We start from the raw sequence: 22498 nt of genomic DNA, 5'->3' as shown, positions 1-22498 counted from the left end.
ATCAGTTTTTGGTTGTTGATCACATACTTGTTCGTAATTTTTTTTTAAGATAATCATTCCCCATTCATGTAGGGGATTGGTGGGTTATTAAGAGGTGTGAATGGAAAATGAAAAGGTGGTGCTTTTTTCGAAAAAACACTAAGAGAAAGGATGCAATTTGAATAGGCACCTTTTCGGATTTAATTGTTATGACCTTTCCAATGGGTTGCATCTTTTCGAAGAGTTGCACCTTTCTAAACTATTGCTTCTTTTCATGAAGCAACACCTTGGTGGCTATAAATACCTGAACTTTTTGTCAGGTAAAGATAATTTTTTTAATTAAAAATATTTTTCTTCTTCTTAAAAACTCTCTTGTGATCATCAAACTGTTAAGTGCGGCCGAAGTTTCTGAAAGTTTGAGGTACCACTACTTTCAGAAAGTGAACCATTTCATCCTAAGATGAAAGATTCCATAACCTCGGGTACCTGAGGGAAATAAATTCCTTAAGGCCACACCGTGAAGTTGGTGGACGTGGTTCTTAAATTTCTACTTCATCTTCATTTCTTAAGTTGATAAACACTTCATTTGATAGTTCATTTGATTATTCACTTGAACTTCTGTTTGAAGGTGTTGAACTTCATTGTAGTTCTCGAAAACTTATTCTTGAACTTAGTTTGAAGTTTCTATAGAAAACATACAGATTTTGTATCCGCCGGAACAACAATACAGTATAGTGCAATATAATGTTTGGATAGACTGTATTGTCACTATTGTTTAATAACAGTTTTTTTATTTAGTGTACTAATATGATACTCTATCATTACTGATAAGTGTACTAAAATGTCTTTAATTATTATAAATATTAAATTTATCAATAGTTGCTAATAAAATAATTTTCTTTCTGCTAATCTGCCACAAATTCTGCCATGTAAATATATTAAGTTGCTAAATTCATGTAAATTTTAACAAAATCAATATAAGAATAGATCAAAATAAATGTAATTAGATTCATTTTTATAGTAACAAATTTTATTTTCTTTTGGTGTTTTAAAACGTGACCATCAACGACAAGTACAAAGTTTGAATGCATCTTTTGTGTATGCTACGGGTGTGTTCAGTACGGAATTAAAAAAAATCTAGAAAAATAAATTGTTTCTTACTTATTTTCTCGTGTTCGTTACGCAAATAGAAAAATATTAGTATATATTTAACACAAAATAATGAGAACGAATCGAATAGGGGGAGTGGGGTAACAAAAAAATTACGAATTTTTTTATTAAAAACATATTTGGGGGTGGGGTAGTGAAGTGGGGGATGAAGAATAGGGGTAGAGGTGGGGTAAGAAAAAAGTTTTGAATTTTTTTAAAAATAAATTAAAAAAAAATTGCTTTTATGGGTGGGTTCAGGGGGCTGGTAGGAGGTAATGGTGGGGTGAAAAATCTTTTTAAAACCTTATTAAAAAATAAAAAAAATTGGTTCGGGAGAGGGGTTGGTAAGTGCTGAGGAGGGATAGGGGTGGATGGGAGTGGAAAGAAAAGTTTTGATTTTTTTAAAAATATTAGGGTGGGGGTTTGATAAAGGGTGGGGTCGGGTCAGAGTAGTCGTAGGATAAGAAAAAAGTTAAAAAATTTCTAAAATCGAAATTCTAAAAATAATTTTTTTTTGCGAGGCAGGGGGAGGGGTCGCTCGTGGCTGGGGGGTCGGGGTAGGAGGTGGAGTTAAATAATAGAAGATAAAGGGTAAAATAAAATTATATAATATTAAAAAGGGGCATAACTGGAAAAAGAATAAGCAAATCATGAATATCATCAAATCAATGGTTACATAAAGTGAGGGTTTTCATGATTATCAAATCATAAAATTAAACTATACCATATCATACATTTTAAAAAACAATTAAAACAAACATGACTCTCTTACTAACCATATCATAAAAAATCACCATCCAAACTGTAATGAAAAAAAAAACCGCATCTAAAAAATTAACGTCAAATCTGGGAAGAGGGTTCCATACTTCCATTACCACCTTTGCGCTCGAGTAGATAGCATTTGCAACCATGGAAGCGCGTGATGTGAAAAAGTATCATAAAATTAAATTTTGTAAAATCTTTTCTAACATCCCAGTTCTTTATTTTCTTCCATGTATGGTCACGAAACACTTTTAACACCTCCACGTAGACATTTTTATCAAACAAAGAAGCCTTAAAAGACATGAAGAAAATTACAACTAGAAATCGAAACATTAATATGTACTAAAGAATATTAGTTACAGTTAGACCAATTCAACATCCATCACCACCACTATGACCTCCTCCACCAAAATCACCACAACTTGTTATGCTGCCAATAGCACCATCACCCGTGTCAATGTGCCCATCTCCGCCCGAATCAGAAACTCCTCCTCTCTGCATTTTAATTGTTCCATCAGGACTCTCAATATTCTTCTGCATCTTGCTAGGACTAAATGTACAACAAATAATAAAAATTACAAGAAACACAAATATCGGTAGGGCTAAGAGTATGATCACAACTTCCTTCAAGTTAATTACTAATCGAGGATTAAAACGCATAATTACTGCCCTTAAGGAATTTATGATCCTACTACATTGCGGACAGAATTTACGAAGCCAACGAAATGTAAGTTCTGAAAAAATTGTATTTCGACAAGAACATGATAAGGATATTAGTCGTAGCGAAGAAATAAAGGAAAATGTGATTGTAGTAAGATGAACACGAAATAAGAACTTTAAATGGTAGAACTTGATCAGGAAGTCTTTTGTATGCTGCGCTATATATTGTGAGGACATTTGGTTTCGTAACTGGCGTGATTTTTGAATGAACGGATGTATTTGCACGTGAAATTTGGAAATATTAATCCAACTTTAATAGGGTCCTCGTTGGCTTTCTTGAAATTTGCATTGAATGTCACCTTGGGGGGAGGACAATATTTTGATATAATTTTTTCATTAACAGATCATGTTTAATCTTTTTTGGGGATAACGTAGGTTCATGTCAGAGATGTAAGAAAACAAGATGCAAGACACCTCTTGAGTCTCAATTACAGAGGAAGGAAGGAACATTACTTCTTCCAATTTCTTTTATCTGACTGGGTTGATTGGAGTTGATTAATACTCAGCCTGATCAAACTTATAAAATTAATTTATTTTAAAAAATAATTTTAGTAAAAAACAATTTATATTTAGCCAATCAACTTAAAAATATTTTTTGAGCATTAATTAGTTTGGTCAAATTCTTAAGATTGTTTCTAAGTAGACGTTTGTACATGCGATTTCATCAAATTATGAGACGAAATTTTAAATTTTCTAAACATCTTAATTTAAGAATTTCATATCATGATTTTACCTTTTTTAAATTGCTCAAATTGAGCCACAAGTTTATATTTTATATAAAAAAAGACCTTGTCATTTTAAATTTTGCAAAAAGACTCATGATCGGGGGAAAGAGAATGTACGTACAATGTGAAAGAATTATATTAAAGAATAACTAGTTCCTATTATTAATGGCTAGTGAATCTTTATATATATATATATATATATATATATATATATATACTTGTATCATGGCACGCGCGTTCCACGTGTTCGCGTGACATAAATGTGCTTCAAAAAGTACCTATGTCTGAGTATAATTTATAAAATTGCATTAACACGGTTGATCATTAAGTCTTCACATGTCTACCATTGTCATGATAATTCATATTTTCTATAGACTATATTGTTACAGTTTTACCCTGATTTTTTAATTAAATTTGAGATTTAATTTCTTTCAAAAGAAAAAGTCAAAGTAATACAATAATTACTTTACTTTTTCTAAAAGAAAAAAAATATAGTTCTCTTTTATATTTGTCTAATTTTATTTTTTTTTAGAGAAAAGATATTCTACCTGTATAAATTGAGAATATTCTTCTTATTTCATATTCTTTGAAAAGCCTTGTTTATGAAGAGATTTTCCTCTCATAGTTATTATGATACTTTTTGATTAGTTTTTTCATATATAGGTCAATTGATCAAACAATATAATAATTATGTTTTTAGTATGTTTTTGTTTGTCATCTAATTTCTCGCCTACATGATTTGCAACTAAATTAGCTTTCGCATTACACCCTCTCAATTTCGAACCCAACAAAGATATCAGAGCTTATGATTCAACGATCTGATGGTATTATTTTGAAGGAGCTTTATGAATTTTTAATCAAACCTTAAGGTTTGCAGAGAAGGAGTTTGATTAAAAACCGTCATAGCGCTTTGTGGAGAGGCAACAAGCAACGTGGTGAGCAATATTAACACGAGAACCATCAACAGCCATTTCGAGTCCTTCCCACTCAAAGCCATGTCCTTAATTTACCCAATTTAGAGCAGCCCATCTGTCATCATATGCACACAGATATTGTTGTTCTGGTGATCATCTATAGTTCATAGAAACAACAGCTTTGCTAATCTTAACAAGGCAACTGAAAAACGTGTCATAAGAATTACTTAAACATCCACTCTTTTATAGCATTTGTACAACCTTGGAAGATCACATCCATGCGGCTTCCATCTCTATGTAAGTTACTCTGAGTCGGGCCTACCGTCACTCTAGAAATCAAAAGCCCCATCAACATAAGGGCGAGAGCCTGGTTTACAAATTGGGTGGTTTTCATATTTCACCCAAATTCCCTAGAAAAGATCACATGTAATACGTCTTCTTCAAATGTCACCTCTAAAATAAGAATCTGCATTAATTTCTAACCTACTCCCTCCATTTAATTTTAGTTGGGCTCTTGCTAAAAATATTTATTTTGATTTAGTTGTTTCATTTATAAAATCAAGAAAATTTGTTTCAATTTAGTTATCCATTTACTCAAATTTACATTTTCAAAATATGATTCATAAGGCTAATTTGGTAAAAGAAGCTATTAATAAATATTTTTTTGAGGGAAGTGCCAAGTCAACAATGGCGAACTATTTAAAAATAGAGGGAGAACTGCTGGTTTTAATCGCACATGTAAAATCACATGGGCTAATTTAGCTTGTCGTGATTAACTAATCGTACCATTTATGTTGCCAATCATGACCTAAACTTCATGTTATAAGTGAAAATGATGTTGATCACTATTTCTAGCCTAATTGAATGGCTAGGATATAAAGTTTGTTCGTCTCCATTATAGAATTAATCTATTGTTGGACAATAAAATTTTTGAGACCGAAAAATAAATAGTTCGAGACAAGAAAATATTGCAATAATCGATTTTATTGATTTCAATAAGTGAGTGTTACAATCTTTATGAATCCTCTGATTCGTCTTTTTGAATATAAATTCAAGGGCTTAAAGCTTAGTCTTGAATTTAAATTTGATTTGATGGACTTGAGGGACTTGATCTTGACTTGCACTTGAATTCAAGAGCTTTTGAGCTTGTTCTTGAATATTGCAATCTTGATCTTGAACTTTGATGAACTTGATTTGAATGCTTGAGCTTTAAGGAGAAATTGGGGCGTTTGATCCACGAGCTTTCTCTTGCTACTTGTTAGAGTTCTGGGGTCCCTTTTCTGAATTATGAGACCCCTATCTATACTTGTGGAAAAGGAAGAGTCATGATCAATATGGACTTTCTTTGACCAATCAGATTTAAGTGATATGGCGCCTTTTTATGGGCTTTTATTTCATGGGCTTGCTGCATCAGTTTGACATGTGGTACGGTCCTATTGGCTTATTCACTTGACTTGGTGATATTGGAATTGTCAAGAAGACAAGAAAACACACTCAAAACAGTCCACAAATCCGAAGATTCAAGGACCATTTAGAGACCACGCTCAGATTCAACAATAACAACAACAATGACGAGATAAAGGGTGTGTTTTAACCCCGAAATAGCCAACCCAAAGTAAGATTAACAACAAAAATATGAAGACCAGATGAACAACAACAAGGATATAACAATGACAAGAAGTCACGGGTTACAATACTAGAACAAGAACACCAATGATTAGAACAAAGTAAAGATAGAAAGATAGACAAATGGAGATATAATATTAACAACCTAAGAGCTTATTCCACTCTTGAACCTTTAATACCACACACAACATAAACCTATCTCTTACGTGACCTCAAGGGAACCGGAATCCCCAAGCAACCAACGTTTCTAAGCAAACTACCAACATAAGGATTCCACCTTGCAAGACACTCTATGATGCTCTCAAAACATATCATCAAAGTTTAGATGATAAAATGACCTAATTGTTCTATTTATAGGCTAGGGCAACACTTGTTACATAAATGACTAAAAGGCCTTTAATGAGCCCAAACAAAAGGGCTTGGTTCTTGGACAACTTTGGAGTGTTGGGACTTGTTCTCTACACTTCAAAGTTTGTTCCTTGGTTAGGCATCCCCACAAGCTCAGATCTTCCCTCATATCTTCATGTCCTCTAGTGCTAAGATGTCTCTTTGACCCGAATCACTTGGCATGCCACTTCATTTGACACGTGGCGCTTATTTGGGCCTCTAAAATATGACAATATCTTGGGCTTAGTAAAGTGGGCTCATCATTTGTAGCCCAAATTAATGGACTAACCCAATAAATATTGGGCCTTATTTAAATCTATACTTATTTGGACTTAAATAATTAATTCAATTATATTAATTCGCAATATTTATTTGAGACTAATATATTTTGAATTTAATACAATCCGAATTGTGTACAAATTTAAATTTAATAAAATTGAATCTCCCACAAATGCCCCCTACTTCAAGACTTGTCGAGACATTTAATATTTTAGAGACTAGCCTTGAAGTATGATTATTTAAACATGTTTCCTTCGTGCTTCAACGATTTTCTATACATAAGAACACCTCATTCAAAAACTTTAAAGTCGAACCATTTTGACATTGTCTCTCAAAGCTCTCTTATTTTTTCCACGAATCTCTATACTTAAGACCCGTTGGTGAGGCATGATATCCGATTTCAAACAGTTTTGGAAGACTTTTTCATTGCTTTACTTAACCAGAAATAAAACTCTTTCAATTTAAACTTAGATTGGAGAAGGAAACAACCTCCAATTTGACTTTGTATGCGAGAAGGAAATCAATCTCCAATTTGAATTTGTATGGAAGAAGGAAATAATAGCTAATTTGAATTTAGAGATGAAAATTATTTCAATCTGAATTTATATTGAAGAACGAAACAATCTCCAATTTGAATTTGGAGATGAAAGCTATTCCAATCTGAATTCATATTGGAGAAGAAAACAATCTCCAATTTGAATTTGGAGAAGGAAATAATCTCCAATTTGAATTTGGCGATGGAAATTATTTCAATCTGAATTTATATTGGAGAAGAAAACATCCATACAACAACTTTATAAAAGGAGGTAGTTTCTCCACTTTTTCATATCAATTTTGGGGTTTCCAAGTCATCAATAATATTGAGGTAATTTCTTTTGCTCCCACTTTTCTCTTATTTTCGTCACTTTTTTCAGCATAGCATGTTAGTGGTAGAAAATTCATAGCTCATTGTAGAAATATTGAAATCATGATACATTTGATGTTACAGAAACTAGACTTCAAGATATAAAACATATCCAAAATTCAGAATTAAAATCCTTCAATATAATTTTTGATAATTTTTTTAAGTTAAGCTTGAATTTTATCATGCTGAAAATTTCAGATTTGCGCGTCTTTACTAAAACTTTCATATCTTGAAGTAGGAAGAATGAAATCACAAGCCGCTTGATTCTTGTGAAACTAGACACAAACATCTATAAAATATCCAAAATTCATAATTTAATATAATCGAGATATTTTCAGGTGTTATCCCGAAATCAACATTGAGTTTTGATGCATCAACAATTTCAGATTTATGCGACATCACCAAAAAAATTATATCTCAATGTGAGAGTATCGAAATTATGATCCGCTTGATCCTATAGATGTAAGAAACATGCATGTATAACATATCCAAAATTTGTATTTTATTATTTTTTTTTATTGTTCCAAATAATTTTTTTGAAGTCGATCTTATATGCTATCTGACAGAGGATTCCAAATTTGCATTGCTTCCCTAAATAATTTATATCTTGATGTGGGACCATCACCACCAAAGAAAAATTTGATTTCCTCAAACTAGATTTTGAGGCTTTTATTCTCATCAAGGCATCTTGTCTCAATCCAAGTTGGTGATATACAATTTTCAAGATCGCAACGCTCTGACAGGTAACATCCTTTCTATTTGTATTTTTACTTTCTTCTTGTTTCCTCCTTTTTTTTGGAAAGGTTGAAACAAATATGCAATCATTGGCCGGCTTAAGGTAGTAAGAGTTTAACTTCATCTCTGTCACCTTAAGATCGAAAGACTTATGCATAATTGGCCGGCTTAAGGTGGTAAAAGTTTAGCTTCGCCTCTGTCACCTTAAGACCAAAAGACTTACACATAATTGGCCGATTTAAGGTGGTAAGAGTTTAACTTCACCTCTGTCACCTTAAGATCGAAATACTTTGCTTGAAGACGGCATGGTTTTCTTTAAGTATGGGCCCTTTCACCGATACATTCATGCGATGATCTTCTCTAAGTATGGGCTCTTTCATCGATACACTTATGCAACGGTCTTCTTTAAGTATGAGACCTTTCACTTGATGCACTTATGCAATGGTATTCTTTAAGAATGGGCCCTTTATTGATGTATTTATGTGTTGGTCTTCTTTAAGTATGGGCCCTTTCATCGATGCACTTATGCAATGGTCTTCTTTAAGTATGGGCCCTTTCACTTGATGCACTTATGCAATGGTATTCTTTAAGTATGAGCCCTTTTATTGATGCATTTATGTGTTGGTCTTCTTTAAGTATGGGCCCTTTATTGATCAGTTTAAGGTGCAAAGGTACAAATTTTGTCCACCTTAAGGCATGAAAATTTTGATATCCTTTTAAGGATAAACCCGTTAGAGGCCAGCTTAAGCTGTAAAGGGACAAATTTTGTCCACCTTAAGGCATGGAAATTTTGATATCCTTTTAAGGATAAACCCGTTAGAGGCCAACATAAGGTGCAAAGGGACAAATTTTGTCCACCTTAAGGCATAAAAATTTTGATATCCTTTTAAGGATGAACCCGTTAGAGGCCTCTTAAGGTGCAAAGGGACAAATTTTGTCCACCTTAAGTCATGGAAATTTTGATATCCTTTTAAGGATAAACCCATTAGAGGCCAGCTTAAGGTGCAAAGGGACAAATTTTTTCCACTTTAAGGCATGAAAATTTTGATATCATTGCAAGGATAAACCAGTAAGAGGCCAACTTAAGGTGCAAAGGGACAAATTTTGTCCACCTTAAGTCATGGAAATATTGATATCCTTTTAAGGAGAAACTCGTTAGAGGCCAGCTTAAGGTGCAAAGGGACAAATTTTGCCCACCTTAAGGCATGAAAATTTTGATATCCTTGTAAGGATAAACCCGTTAGAGGTCAGCTTAAGGTGTAAAGGGACAAATTTTGTCCACCTTAAGGCATGGAAATTTTGATATCCTTGTAAGGATAAACCCGTAAGAGGCCAACTTAAGGTGCAAAGGGACAAATTTTGTCTACCTTAAGGCATGAAAATTTTAAGATCCTCTTAGTTGTAGGCTTAGAGAACTTTGGCATTCCAAATTCCATTGAAGGAACTCTCTTTATTTTCGATGGGTTGCCCCCATTGAGTCACAGATATTTAGAGTAAGTCCAAAATTTAATTAGAATAGTTTCATACTTGCTATTAATATGGTAGATACTGCATGAATATATTTTTTTGACACTCGTGCAACTGAACTCAGAATGAAATTTCAAGTGCCTACGTACCTCAGTAAATAGGATCAAGTCACAACGTAGTTCTGGGTGAGGTTTTTGTGTGTGTGAGATCCGTTCACAGTTTATACTCTTGCGGGCTAGGAGTGAACATGCAGTTTATACTCGTGCCTTAAGGAGTATACATGCAGTTTATACTCGTGCCTTAAGGAGTGTACATGTAGTTTATACTCGTGCCTTAAAGAGTGTACATGCAGTTTATACTCGTGCCTTAAGAAGTGTTATCTTCCTTTAAGGATAGTACTTCTTCAAGAACTTGGCGTTGATGGGGCCAATCCCCATGCCATCTGCATCAACAAGCTTGTAAGAACCATTTGAATATGTCTCTTGTACAACATATGGTCCATCCTACTTTGGGGTAAATTTTCCCCTTGACTTATGAGAAGTGATAATGAGCCTTCTTACTGCAAGGACTTGATCTCCAACTTGGAAGCACCTTAAGCAAACCCTTTTGTTGAAAGAACGAGATAGCCGGGCTTGATAACATTCAAGATTTTATTGAGCCTCCATCCTCTTCTCATCAAGAGCTTCTAACTCTACAAGATGCAAATTAGCATTTTCTTCATCGGTGAGCCCTTCTTGAATAACCAGTCTCAAAGAAGGTATTTGATGCTCAAGTGGCAGGACTACTTCAACTCCAAAAGCAAGTAAATATGGGGTTGCTTGTGTTAGTGTACGGTAAGTTGTCCTATACGCCCGTAAAGATTCTTCCATTCTCTCATGCCAATTTGGAGACGACTTTCTTCAACAAGTTGCATAAAGTCTTATTGAAGGGTTCAGCTAGACCATTGGCGGCAGCATGATACATTGAAGACTTGCGCTGCTTGAAGCCAAAGAGGTCACAGATCTTGTTCATCAACTTATTATCAAACGGCTTACCATTGTCAGTTATTATATATTGAGGGATTCCAAAGCGATAGATGATATTCACTCAGATGAAGTTCACAACATTTTCTTTCTTTACTTTCTTGAGAGCAACAGCTTCTGTCCATTTTGAGAAGTAATCTGTCGCAGCCAAGATATATAAGTATCCACCAGAAGACTTTGGTAGTGGACCAACAACATCCATTCCCCAAGTATTGAATGGCCAAGACGCTACAATTGGATGTAGCACCTCTGGAGGTTGATGTATGAAATTTGCATGGAATTGAAAAGCTTTTCATCTTCTCACATAGTCCAAGCAATCTTTCACCATTATTGGCCAATAATATCCCATCCTTTTAATGTAAAAATGGAGCTTCGGTCCAGACTGATGTGATCCATAAACTTTTGAGTGCACTTCTTGCAAAGCTTGAATTGCTTCTTCCTCTCCTAAACATCGTAAGAGTACTCTTTCAAATGGTCTTCTATACATTGTGTCTTTGTAGTAAAGGAAGAGAGGTGTACGACGACGAATGTCAGTCTTTCTCCTTGGATCTTCTGGAAGTATCCCATAACATAAGTAATCGATAATAAGTTGTCGCCAATCCTCTTTTATAGTTTCAGATACGGGAATGAGGTATTCAACTTTATCTTCTTCATCATTGTTTGATGGAGGTACTACTCATTCTTGGCGGACAGTAACTTGTGTTTGATTTGGAAGGGTCAGGGTTGAGGCCAAAGTAGCTAGGGCATCAGCTTGCTTATTTTTCTTTCTTGGCACATACTGTAGGGTTACTTCTCCAAGCCATCCAATCAACTTTCGTGCATATTTATGATATGGTCTTAACTCAGGCTTCCGTACTTCATAGCTTCCCAACAACTGCTTTATCACCAATTGAGAGTCGCCAAAAACTTGTAATTGCAATTGCTTCATATCGATAGCCATCTCTAGTCTGAGTATGAGCGCTTGATACTTAGCAACATTATTGGAGCAACGATTCGTCAAGGTAAAAGAGTAGGGGATGACCTCTTCTTGTGGAGTGACAAACACTATGCCAGCACCAACTCCATCTCTATATGTAGCACCATCAAAATACACCTTCCATGGGGATCTAACTCCAACAGCCATTGCATCTTCATCAGGGAGTTCATCGCTCAGCTCTCAGTCATCAGGTATTGGGTGATCTGCCAAGAAGTCAGCCAATGTTTGTCCTTTTACAGCTTTTGGGGGAACATACACAATCTCAAACTGTTGAAATTAAAGGTACCATTTTGTAAGTCGGTCACTAAGGACTGTTTCAACATTACAAAATTGATGGGATTTACCCTAGAGACAAGTCGAACAACATGAGCCTGAAAGTAGTGTTTCATCTTTGAATCGAGAAGGCTAATGCCAAACATAACTTCTCAATTGGAGAATACCTTAGCTCATTCGGCGTCATCATTATGCTCAAATAGTAAAGAGAATTTTCCTTGCCTTCACTATTTTCTTGAGCTTATAGTGCTCCAACTGACCTCTTTTGTGCCGCGATATAGAGTATCAATGGTTTTCCAGGTATAGGTGCCGCAAGAACTGGTGGCTTCATTAAGTATGATTTGATACTCTCAAAGGCATTACTACAAGCTTAGTCCCATTCAAAAGGAGTGTCCTTCTTCATGAGGTGACTAAATGGTTGACATTTTCCAGTCAGGTTTGAGATGGACCTCCTTAAATATGCTAGCCTTCCTTGAAGGCTTTTTAACTTATGAATATCCCGAGGCTCGGGCATCTTCAAAATTGCATCAACCTTAGCTTGATCAATTTCAATTCCTCGGTGTCGCACAATGAAGCCAAGAAATTTTCTCGAAGTAACTCCAAAGGCACACTTCAATGGATTCATCCTAAGTTGATATCTTCGAAGTAACTCGAATACCATTCTTAGGTCTTTTAAGTGGTCGTCTCTCTTTCTTGACTTCACTAATAGATCATCCACATAACATTCAACATTTTTATAGAGCAGGCCGTCAAAGATGTTCTGCATAGACCTTTGATAAGTGAAGCCAACATTCTTCAAACCAAAAGGCATCACCTTGTAGCAATAAATACCTTTGGGTGTACGAAACGCAGTGAGTTCTTCATCCTTTGGCGCCATACGGATTTGATTGTAGTCGGATGAACCATCCATAAAGGACATTTCTTCATAACCAGTGGTAGCATCAATCATTAACTACGGTATGGGAATTGGGAAATCATCCTTAGGACATGCGCTATTGAGATCTCGAAAGTCGACACAAACTCAAATTTGGCCATTCTTCTTCCCTACTGGAACAATACTTGAGATCTATGTGGGATATTTGACTTCACGAATAAAGCCAGCTTCAATGAGTTTGTTAACTTCATTTTTAATTAGTGGAACCAACTCCAGCCTAAAGCGTCTTTGGGCTTGCTTAACAGGACGGGCAGCATTCTTAACTGCCAACTGATGGACCGCTACTTTTGGATCTAAGCTAGGCATTTCCTTATAGCTCCAGGCGAAGACATTCATATATTCTTTGAGAATGTCCATATAAGCGATTTTCTCCTCTACTTCTAGAAACGCACTCAGGTAAATTAGTCTTGGTTCTTCATTGGTTCCAAGATTAACTTCCTTCAAGAGATCTATTATGGCCTTTACTCCTTCAAGTTGTGATGGAGCATCTCCAGCATCTTCTTCTCTTGAGGATCATCATCATTGACGGATATATGATAACACCTAAAGGCATCTTCTATATCTTCATCAACCTTTATTTGAGATGAGATATTTTTATCGTTTTGAGTCGTAACATGATATGAGGAGCCAACACTCTCTTCATCTTCTTCGCGTTGCTTGGTATAAACCATGGTATGCGATTTTGCTTTTAGCACCTCATTACATAAAACTACCAGTTTCGTCCGTCGCTTCATTCTAGAAGGAATCAAACTTTGGAAATTCTTTTGTATTTTAAGTGAAGAGTGGATTATCGTGCTTTGATGACTCCTCTTACACTTGTTGTTTTTCTTCTTATTTAGAGGTCCCAACTTTTCAAACACAGAAGTTCTTACAGTTGACCCTCCAAGTCGGTCAAATACAGAGGGTCTTTTATTAGCAGCAGTGGATTCTTCTTACACGGTAATGTAATTACTGACTGCCCTTCTTATGGAGATGCGAGTTGGAGGTGGTTGCGTGTATCCTAGGCCTTCACATGCCTACCTGGTTGTACCCTTCAACGGAAGTTTTCCTAACCATGATGGATCATTAGAATTGTATACAGCCTTCACAAATAGCTTATATGCATTTGGGTTAATACCTTCTTTCATACGTTTTGCAGGGAGTGTCATATCTTGTGGAAGATTTTGAGCCACAAACTCTTCAAGAAGTCTTGAGGATGGATTTATTGCATCAATCTTCCTGATAGGTAAAGTTAGCCCCTTCAGCACATTATCTTGGGAATCCGATGGGTGTTCTTTTTCTTTCCTTATCTTTGGTATGTAACGAAGAATGGGAGTTGCCTTCTTTTTTGTAGAAGCGATACCTTCTTTATTTGAAGTGGAGAAGGGCTTCCTTTTGGTGAATTTTTTGATAGTCACCGCGACCTTCTTAGATGCAAGATCGTCACACTTGGTCTTGGTGACATCTTCAATCCTTTTCTCATCTACAATATGATTCTTTAAGTAGAATTTTGCATCGACAAAATGTGACTCAGCTTCAATGAATGGCTTATCATCGGCGATTATCGTTCTTTCCACTCCGTTTTTGAGGTACTTCAAGCATTAATAGTAATAGGATGAGATAATTTTGTTCCCGTGCACCCAAGGCCTACCAAGTAATACATTGTATGAAGTTTTGGTATCGATCACATGCATCAATGGGTTTGATTGAAAATTATTCATACTAATCCCCAACTTGATACATCCCATGGCCTTTTGGCCCCCTTGGTTGAAGACTTGGATCATTATACGGCTTTCTTCTAGTTAGCTAGTAGTGATGCCAAGCTCCTTCATCATACAGATAGGCAGGATATTGACTCCAGATCCTTCGTCTATCAAGATTCTATTGATCTTCTTTCCTAGAATTTGACTTACCATGTATAAGGGACGATTATGTAGGGTCTCACCAAGCAAAAGATCGTTATTTGTGAATGTGATTTTTGTATCACACACATGTGCCTCTTCGCCAAGAGTTTCAGCCAACCGTTCGAAAGATGAAGGAACTTCCATGGGTAGATTCTCACCCTTTGCCCCCTCTTTGGCGGTATTTTCGGTAAGAATTCCTATAAAGTCACCGAACGCCGAAGTTTTTGGGGGTGAAACTCTGTCACCCTCGTCTTCTTTGGGAGTTCAACCAACTTCTATTTCCTTAGTTTCTTCACCACTCTCCTTCCGATTGGCTGCTCTTACGTCTCCTTTCGTAAACTCATCTTCTTACATCTGCGTCTAGTCACTAAAGTCCAACCTTTATCATCGTCTTTGTCAACCGAAGACCTGTCAGGATTTAATATCTCCTCCTTATGCTCCTTGACATAAATTTTAATCGTGCCGAGCGAGCCAAAAGTGATAAAGATTTTATGAGAACTGGCTGTCTCCTCGTCGAAAAAGATTTTCTTCTCTTTTTTCAGTTGCATACCTTTATCTTTAAAGACAAAGCATTTCTCCAGAGGGTGACTTATGAGCCTATGATATTTGCAATAATTAGGGTCATTGGTCCTTCCAGCTTCGTTGGGACACTTCATCTCTGGGAGTTCGATGAGCTTATGCTGGAGGAGTTCATCGAAAATCTCAGCAACATCAGAATCAAGGAAGGGATATTCCTTTTCTTGCATCTCCTTTAACGTTTTTTTATTTGGACATGCTCTAGAAGTCGTCTTTACACTTTCTTCTTGCTCACCTTTGTGGTGACTTTCACAAGAGACACATCAACATTCATGGATTCTTTGTTATCATTTTTAGGGATAAACTTACCCCATCTCTTGGGTTCTTACTTATCCTTTCCCCTTCGAGGGTCATGGATTGGCGTTCCTTCCTTTCCAGTAGAAGACATGCTCAACTCCATGTTGTGATCACGAGTAGCTAACTCTTCAAAGGATTTTGCCTTAATGTCTTGCAAGATGTAGAGAATCCCCCAGTGCATTCCTTGGATGCACATCTCTATCGCAGAAGTTTCGCTGAGCCTATCTTTACAGTTTAGGCTAGCATTTCTCCATCGATTGATGAAGTCAATGACTGATTCGTCCTTTCTTTCCCGAGTATTTGTGAGCTCTACCATGCTCACTGTACGCCTTGTTCTATAAAAGCGATTCAGGAACTTATGTTCCAGTTGCTCCCAACTATCGATGGAGTTAGGCTCGAGATCCGTATACTAATCAAAGGTGTTTCCCTTTAGGGAACGAACAAACTGTTTGACAAAATAGTCACCGTAAGTTCTAACATTATTACATGTCTCGACAAAGTGTGCGACATATTGTTTTGGGTTACCTCTGCCCTCAAATTATTGAAATTTGGGGGGTTGATAGCCAGCAGGCATTTTGAGGCTATCTATTCATGTAGTGTAAGGCTTGGCATATGCAAAGAAAAACTTGGTGACAACATCATACTTGTCTTTGAGGGTCCCTTCAATAAATTCCCTCAATTGCCTAATCGGGATCATTCCCTTAGCCGAAACTTACACCTCTTTAGTCGATGGTGTTTGTTTCATAGGATTTTCTATCTCATGGACCTCTGGAGCTTTTCCCGGCACATGGCTAGATTCTCCATCTATCAAGTCTTCCACCCTATCAACTATCTTATCAATCCTAGCCTCTTGATTCTGAACATAGTTGGTCAGGCCTTCAATTGCCTTTGTCAGATTCGCAAGCTGCTCCTCTACAGACGAGACATCAGTTACCATTGCTTGCATGATCACCGAAGATGTTGGAGAGTAACAAGAATTATCACATAAGTTGATCTTTGAAGTACTTAGCTTATGTGGTGTAAGTGGAGATGACGCATTTGTTGAACGACCATCGCTCTTGGCTCTAGAGTATTTGGAATCGGAATGCTCAAGTAGAGCTAGAGTTTTTTTCAACGATTCGGCCACACTGCTTCCTCCTTCTGAAGCACTTGCATTGGACTTCATTCCTTTCGGGGTTGAAGATCCAAAAATTATAGTTAGTGCAGACAACACTGGATATGTTTGTTGTCCTAGAAAGCCTATCTTGCTTCCTGTGACAGCTCTCAGGCTTCCGAAAGTAACACCAAGGATGCTTTCTACTTCAGTAGAGAACTTTGAATCTGCAGCCTTGGAAGCAGTTGATTGAGAATTGACCTTCTTGGAAGTCATTTTGTTGTTCTTAAACTTTGAAGTATGAAAAATTGAGATGAGAGGTAGAGATTGTCCCACTGGGCGTGCCAGAATTTGTTGGACAATAAAATTTTCGAGACCGAAAAATAAATAATTCGAGACAAGAAAATATTTCAACAATCGATTTTATTGATTTCAATAAGTGAATGTTACAATCTCTATGAATCCTCTGATTCGCTTTTTCAAATATAAATTCAAGGGCTTAAAGCTTAGTCTTGAATTTGAATTTGATTTGATGGACTTGAGGGACTTGATCTTGACTTGCACTTGAATTCAAGAGCTTTTGAGCTTGTTCTTGAATATTGCAATCTTGATCTTGAACTTTGATGAACTTGATTTGAATGCTTGAGCTTTAAGGAGAAATTGGGGCGTTTGATCCACGAGCTTTCTCTTGCTACTTGTTAGAGTTCTGGGGTCCCTTTTCTGAATTATGAGACCCCTATTTATACTTGTGGAAAAAGAAGAGTCGTGAATCAATATAGACTTCCTTTGACCAATCAGATTTGAGTGATGTGGCGCCTTTTTATGGGCTTTTATTTCATGGGCCTGTTACATCAGTTTGACATGTGATATGGTCCTATTGGCTCCTTCACTTGACTTGGCATGCCATGTCATTTGACACGTGGCGCTTATTTGGGCCTCTAGAATATAACAATATCTTGGGCTTAGTAAAGTGGGCTCATCTTTTGTAGCCCAAATTAATGGACTAACCCAATAAATATTGGGCCTTATTTAAATTTATACTTATTTGGACTTAAATAATTAATTCAATTATATTAATCCGCAATATTTATTTGAGACTAATATATTTTGAATTTAATATAATCCGAATTTTTTACGGATTTAAATTTAATAAAATTGAATCGCCCACATCTATATCTATAAATATCTATATGCATGCATGAAGAGTATAATTGCAAACAAATTAAAGCATATGGCATTGGATTCTATTGTTTCCTCAAATTCAAGCGCCAGGAGATGGACAGACCGCATAAGCAATGTCCTTCAAAAAGAAGTTGACGTTGACTTTAATCTTCTACTTTCAAGTTGTGTCCTATAGGTTATCGAAACACTAACTGACCAGAAACCAGAAACCTATACTCCTCAGCTTATTGGCATTGGACTCTATCAACACTTAAGGCCAGATTTACATCAAATGGAAAGGTACAAACTTGTTGCTATTACTGACATTCTTAAGCTTGAAAATCCTCAATTTTGATCACCTTTTAATCAACAAACTCAGAGACAACGACTTTGTTTTTTATGCTAGATAAAACTGCTTCATGGACATAGATGAGGAGATTTTAGCTTGGATAGTAGCCATAGATGGTCTATTCTTGCTTAACATCCTCTATTCAGCCTATGGCAATAATGTGCATGATACTCATGAAAATAATATTGATGACTTCATTTTCACCCTTGAATTTATGATGCTTGAGAACCAAATCCTCTTTGTGGTCGTGAGGCAAATTAAAAAGCTTCTATGCCCTTCTTCCCTTGAGGACAGAGAGATGATGAGTTAATTTCCATGTTTGGTGCTTGTGTGAAATGCATTGCCCACTTCCTTTTCTGCAAACAATGAGTACCATAGAAATAATGCCAAAGAAACTTGGCCTCTCTATTTGTTCAATCTTATAATATCGTTTAATCCTCAATGATCATGTAGATTTTGCTTTGGTTCCTATTTCAAATTTCATCCATCACTATTAAACATGATGATAAAGATGAAGAAGAGGATCAAGAGCAAGATACACATGAAGACCACCACTCACAATTTTGGGAGAAACTTGGAGGTTTTGGAGCCAATTGGCCCAAGAAACGTGCAAAAACTTGTAAAGTCTATTAATCGGGTTGTAGCAAACATGCCATGGTAAAAAAAAATTTAGGGATATTTAGTAAAAGCAAGGAAAGAAATGGAGACAAAGAGAGCAAGAATATCAGAGCTATACAACGTCTAAATTATGGTGTTATGCCAGAGTCAGATGCAGCCCAATCCAAGCGGGTATCAATAGGATTAAATTTGAACAAGGTTCTTCAACCTTATACCTTCCTATTATCACCATGAATGTTGACTCCATAGTCATACTTAGAAACTTGATGGTCTATGAAGTTGCCATGTTGAAATCAAAGCCCATATTTATCAAATCCATCAATCTAATGAGTGGGATAGCAGATGCAATTGAGGGCGTAAGGTTGCTTAGGGAAGCAACTATTATCCAAGGGAATTTGACTGATTATGAAATTGCCACTTCAGTACCATGTAAAGGTCATATGTGAGGTTTAGTGGATGCTCTAATGTGGAGACTACCATGGAGAAAGTCAGCAAGTACTAAGACGGGGTGGCATCCGCATCCACAACCTGGTATAAAAAGCAAAGTTCTTTTTAATAATAATAAAAAATTAAGCATGGTGAATGAAAGTGCACTTGTTGACGCCTTTAACAAAACCAAATGGAGGAAAAGAGCAATAAAAATTTGAGAATACTGATGATCTTAAACGGAGTTCGAGATGAGATGCAGTAAGATGCTAGCTTTTAGTGCTCATAAAATTTACCTAGTTTTCTGATTTCTAGGATATAAAACAGGGACAATTTAAGAATTTGCAATATTTGATCAGATTAATGGCTAGGCCGAAAAACCGAAACTCTCTAAGCATTCATGTCAAACAAGTTAAGATTCCATGAATTTGGATGGGATATCTGGAAAAGCAGGAGACAACACATTCTAGTTGTACGGGGTATCGAAAGTGATTTCTACTGACAATTTGATTTTGAAGAAGGCAGATTTGAAAAAATAACAGAGGTCATAATGTTAGAAGCAACAAAGATTAAGTAGGACAAATGAATGGGAAGTGACTACAACATACAATTTGTTTTTTATCCAACTTTTATTGTATAATAGATGAACTGGTCGTACAAACTACAAAAGATAATTGTCTAGGGAGGTGTAAAACGTTAGAAGTAGAATAGATGAACAGAAGTGTCTCCAACTTACAAGACTTTTGTATAACAGATGCATAGAAGAAGAAAGTACAGCAGATGCTCATAAGCGCAAAATTAAACCAAACCATGAAATTTGCCGATCATACATAAGTACAACAACATCACTATTTTCTGAAAGTTGGCTACAAAGTAAGAGCTTAAGAGTGATCTCTAATTCAATTAAACTAATGCTAGAATTTTGTATTTATGAAGCTCACTTGTATGCCACGCCCTAATCATCAGATTTTTATTTTATAAAACTAATAGTCAATCAACAAATGAAAACAATAATAACTTGTTTCCACACGGCTAGTTTCAGCTAAAATGATTCCAAGCAACCACCATGTTACCTGTACAGTGAAATAATATCCAAATTTTCTGAGTTACTAGCACTTATGTTACAAAAAATAAAATTAAACATGTGGTTCCAGTGTTCTCAGTACATTTCAGATATTGTTTCACCGCTCCTCTTGAAGCATGGTACAAAGTGAAGCGATTTTCACTAAAATGAACAATTTCATATAAAGTTTGCAGTTGAGATTCCACTGACATTAGTAAAATAGGCAATTGCAGGTTATGCAAGGTACCGATTTATAGCATCTTAAAGCAGCATGATGTAATTCTCCACCTTGAAACCTGAAGTCTAAAATAATAAAATGAACTGAGGTTCACAATAGATGATTCTTATGCCCTAGATTTTACTACTAACAAATGAGTGCAGTCAATTTGCAGTAATGTATGATTGATTGATGGATCGACTCTCCTGCATAGTAGATATTCCTGACCAGGTGCAGAACACATTTTCCATTAAAGGAACATTAAGTATCAGCAGTGAATTCTAGCATAAAAATAATACGTCAAGAATATCTGGCCTAAAAGAGAAGAATTTAAAAACGACAAACATAATTGAGGAACTGCCGCTGAGAGAGTTTTCTTTCTAGAGGTTGGCACAATAGTTAAGTGTTTCACTAAGGCTGCTACTCAATATAGGAGCGAAAAGTTGTAGACACAAATCTGCAAATAAGCAGAATCATAAAATTCTACTCTGGAAGTGCAAACAGGGAAGTGAAAAGCCATATAAACTGCTACGTTAAACTCTTAAATGTACAACAGTTTTGCAAAACCAAATAAGAAAGACATATAATAGGAATTATATTAGTTCGAATACAAACTCCATTAGGAGCGTTGGAAGGGTGAAAAGACATTGACGTTCAGATAAAAAGACTTACAACTTGATTTTGTGGGCGAAGAATTTCACCAATGTTTTGACCTAGCTTTAACAACGGACATACAGAAATCTGAACATAAAATAGAATGAATTCTTTTTGACCCTCCGGCTGGATTTGAAATGGATCAGGTAGGGCATCCGTTTACAACGTGGGTGCCAGATGAAAATTGTAAACCTCAAAATTTTGGTGTTTGGGAGTTAACAGGGCATACCAGATAGATTTACAGAGAAGAAGAAAGATTGTTGGGGTACTGCCATGACATTTCTGCTCTTAAAGAGAGTAATTGGTATTATTATTGATATCTACTCATTGAAGTGAAGAGCCTGAAAACTGTTTCGTAGGTGCTTGTTGGGTGTTTTGGAGCGCGCAGATATAGGGTTGAAAATTCTGATTGAAGTTAAATGGCTGGGGGTAATTTCAGAATTTAAATAAGTTTATTTTAATTAGATGAGTTGGGGTATTTTAGTAATTTTATTTTTAAGTTCTTTGAGTTGATACTTTTAAGATAGTATATATATACTAGTTTAGTATACGTGCTTTGCACGTGTGTCTTACGTTAATATATTTGAGTTACAAAAAAAAATACCAACGAAAAACTTTAAGTTCCTAAAATAGTTCAATTTTTTGAAGTTTAATTACACCTCTTTTTAAGAAATTATAGACGACTTATTGCTTAGAACTTCAAAATAAATTGAGAATTTGTTATTTAAACTTTCTAGTTCTTATTCAATATTTAGATTCAAATATTAAAACTAATATTAACCTTAAAATACCTTTCAAAATTCAAAATTCAAATTTCAACAAATCACTTAAGAAAAATATTGTAAACTTATCAACTTCTTTTGATGGAAAGAACTACTACTATTAATTCTTCTAAAAGTCAAGCTAGAAGAAAAATTAAGGTCAAAATAAATTTAAATGATTTGTTTGCTTTTAATCTAACTGAAGACATTAACAAACTCAGTTGAGAAATCAGTGAAAATTTCGTTGAAGCCCTCAAGTACATGTTAGTGAATGAATCAGCCTTGTGTGCAGTTTTAGTATCACCAAGGAAGAGAACCTCAAGTTCAGTGTCCTCTCTGTTATACCACCATGATACAAAACCAAAAGGAAGGGCAACGGCATTCCCTTTCTTAATGGGAATCACCTCTTCGTATTTTGAAGGAAGAACAATTTTAGCTACTTCAGAACCTGATGTATTCAGATAAATAAGTGACTAAAATAAACAGATCTATACATAAGGTATATATATCAAAAAATCAAGATGTCTAAATATGAAAAACCATCGAAT

At 35.7% G+C, this 22498-nt stretch overlaps 1 protein-coding gene and 1 long non-coding RNA gene across 2 annotated transcripts; both read right to left on the bottom strand.

Annotated features, from left to right (window-relative positions):
* Positions 1-2262: 2262 nt before the first annotated feature.
* On the bottom strand, positions 2263-11792 carry LOC124896670. Its single transcript, XM_047408325.1, has 2 exons — positions 11449-11792; positions 2263-2440 (listed from the first exon to the last, which is right to left on the bottom strand). The coding sequence occupies exons 1-2, from the start codon at positions 11790-11792 to the stop codon at positions 2263-2265; spliced, it is 522 nt and encodes a 173-aa protein (XP_047264281.1).
* A 7012-nt stretch (positions 11793-18804) lies between these two features.
* On the bottom strand, positions 18805-21620 carry LOC107866320. The gene is made up of 2 exons (XR_001672876.2): positions 21208-21620; positions 18805-19357 (listed from the first exon to the last, which is right to left on the bottom strand). It is a non-coding gene; the product is annotated as an uncharacterized LOC107866320 (long non-coding RNA).
* Between the last annotated feature and the right edge of the window lie 878 nt (positions 21621-22498).

The sequence above is a fragment of the Capsicum annuum genome, chromosome 3 (assembly GCF_002878395.1).
Source record: "Capsicum annuum cultivar UCD-10X-F1 chromosome 3, UCD10Xv1.1, whole genome shotgun sequence".
Lineage (NCBI taxonomy): Eukaryota > Viridiplantae > Streptophyta > Magnoliopsida > Solanales > Solanaceae > Capsicum > Capsicum annuum.
The sequence above is the reverse complement of the archived record's forward strand: the minus strand, read 5'-3'. Positions and strand labels throughout refer to the sequence as shown.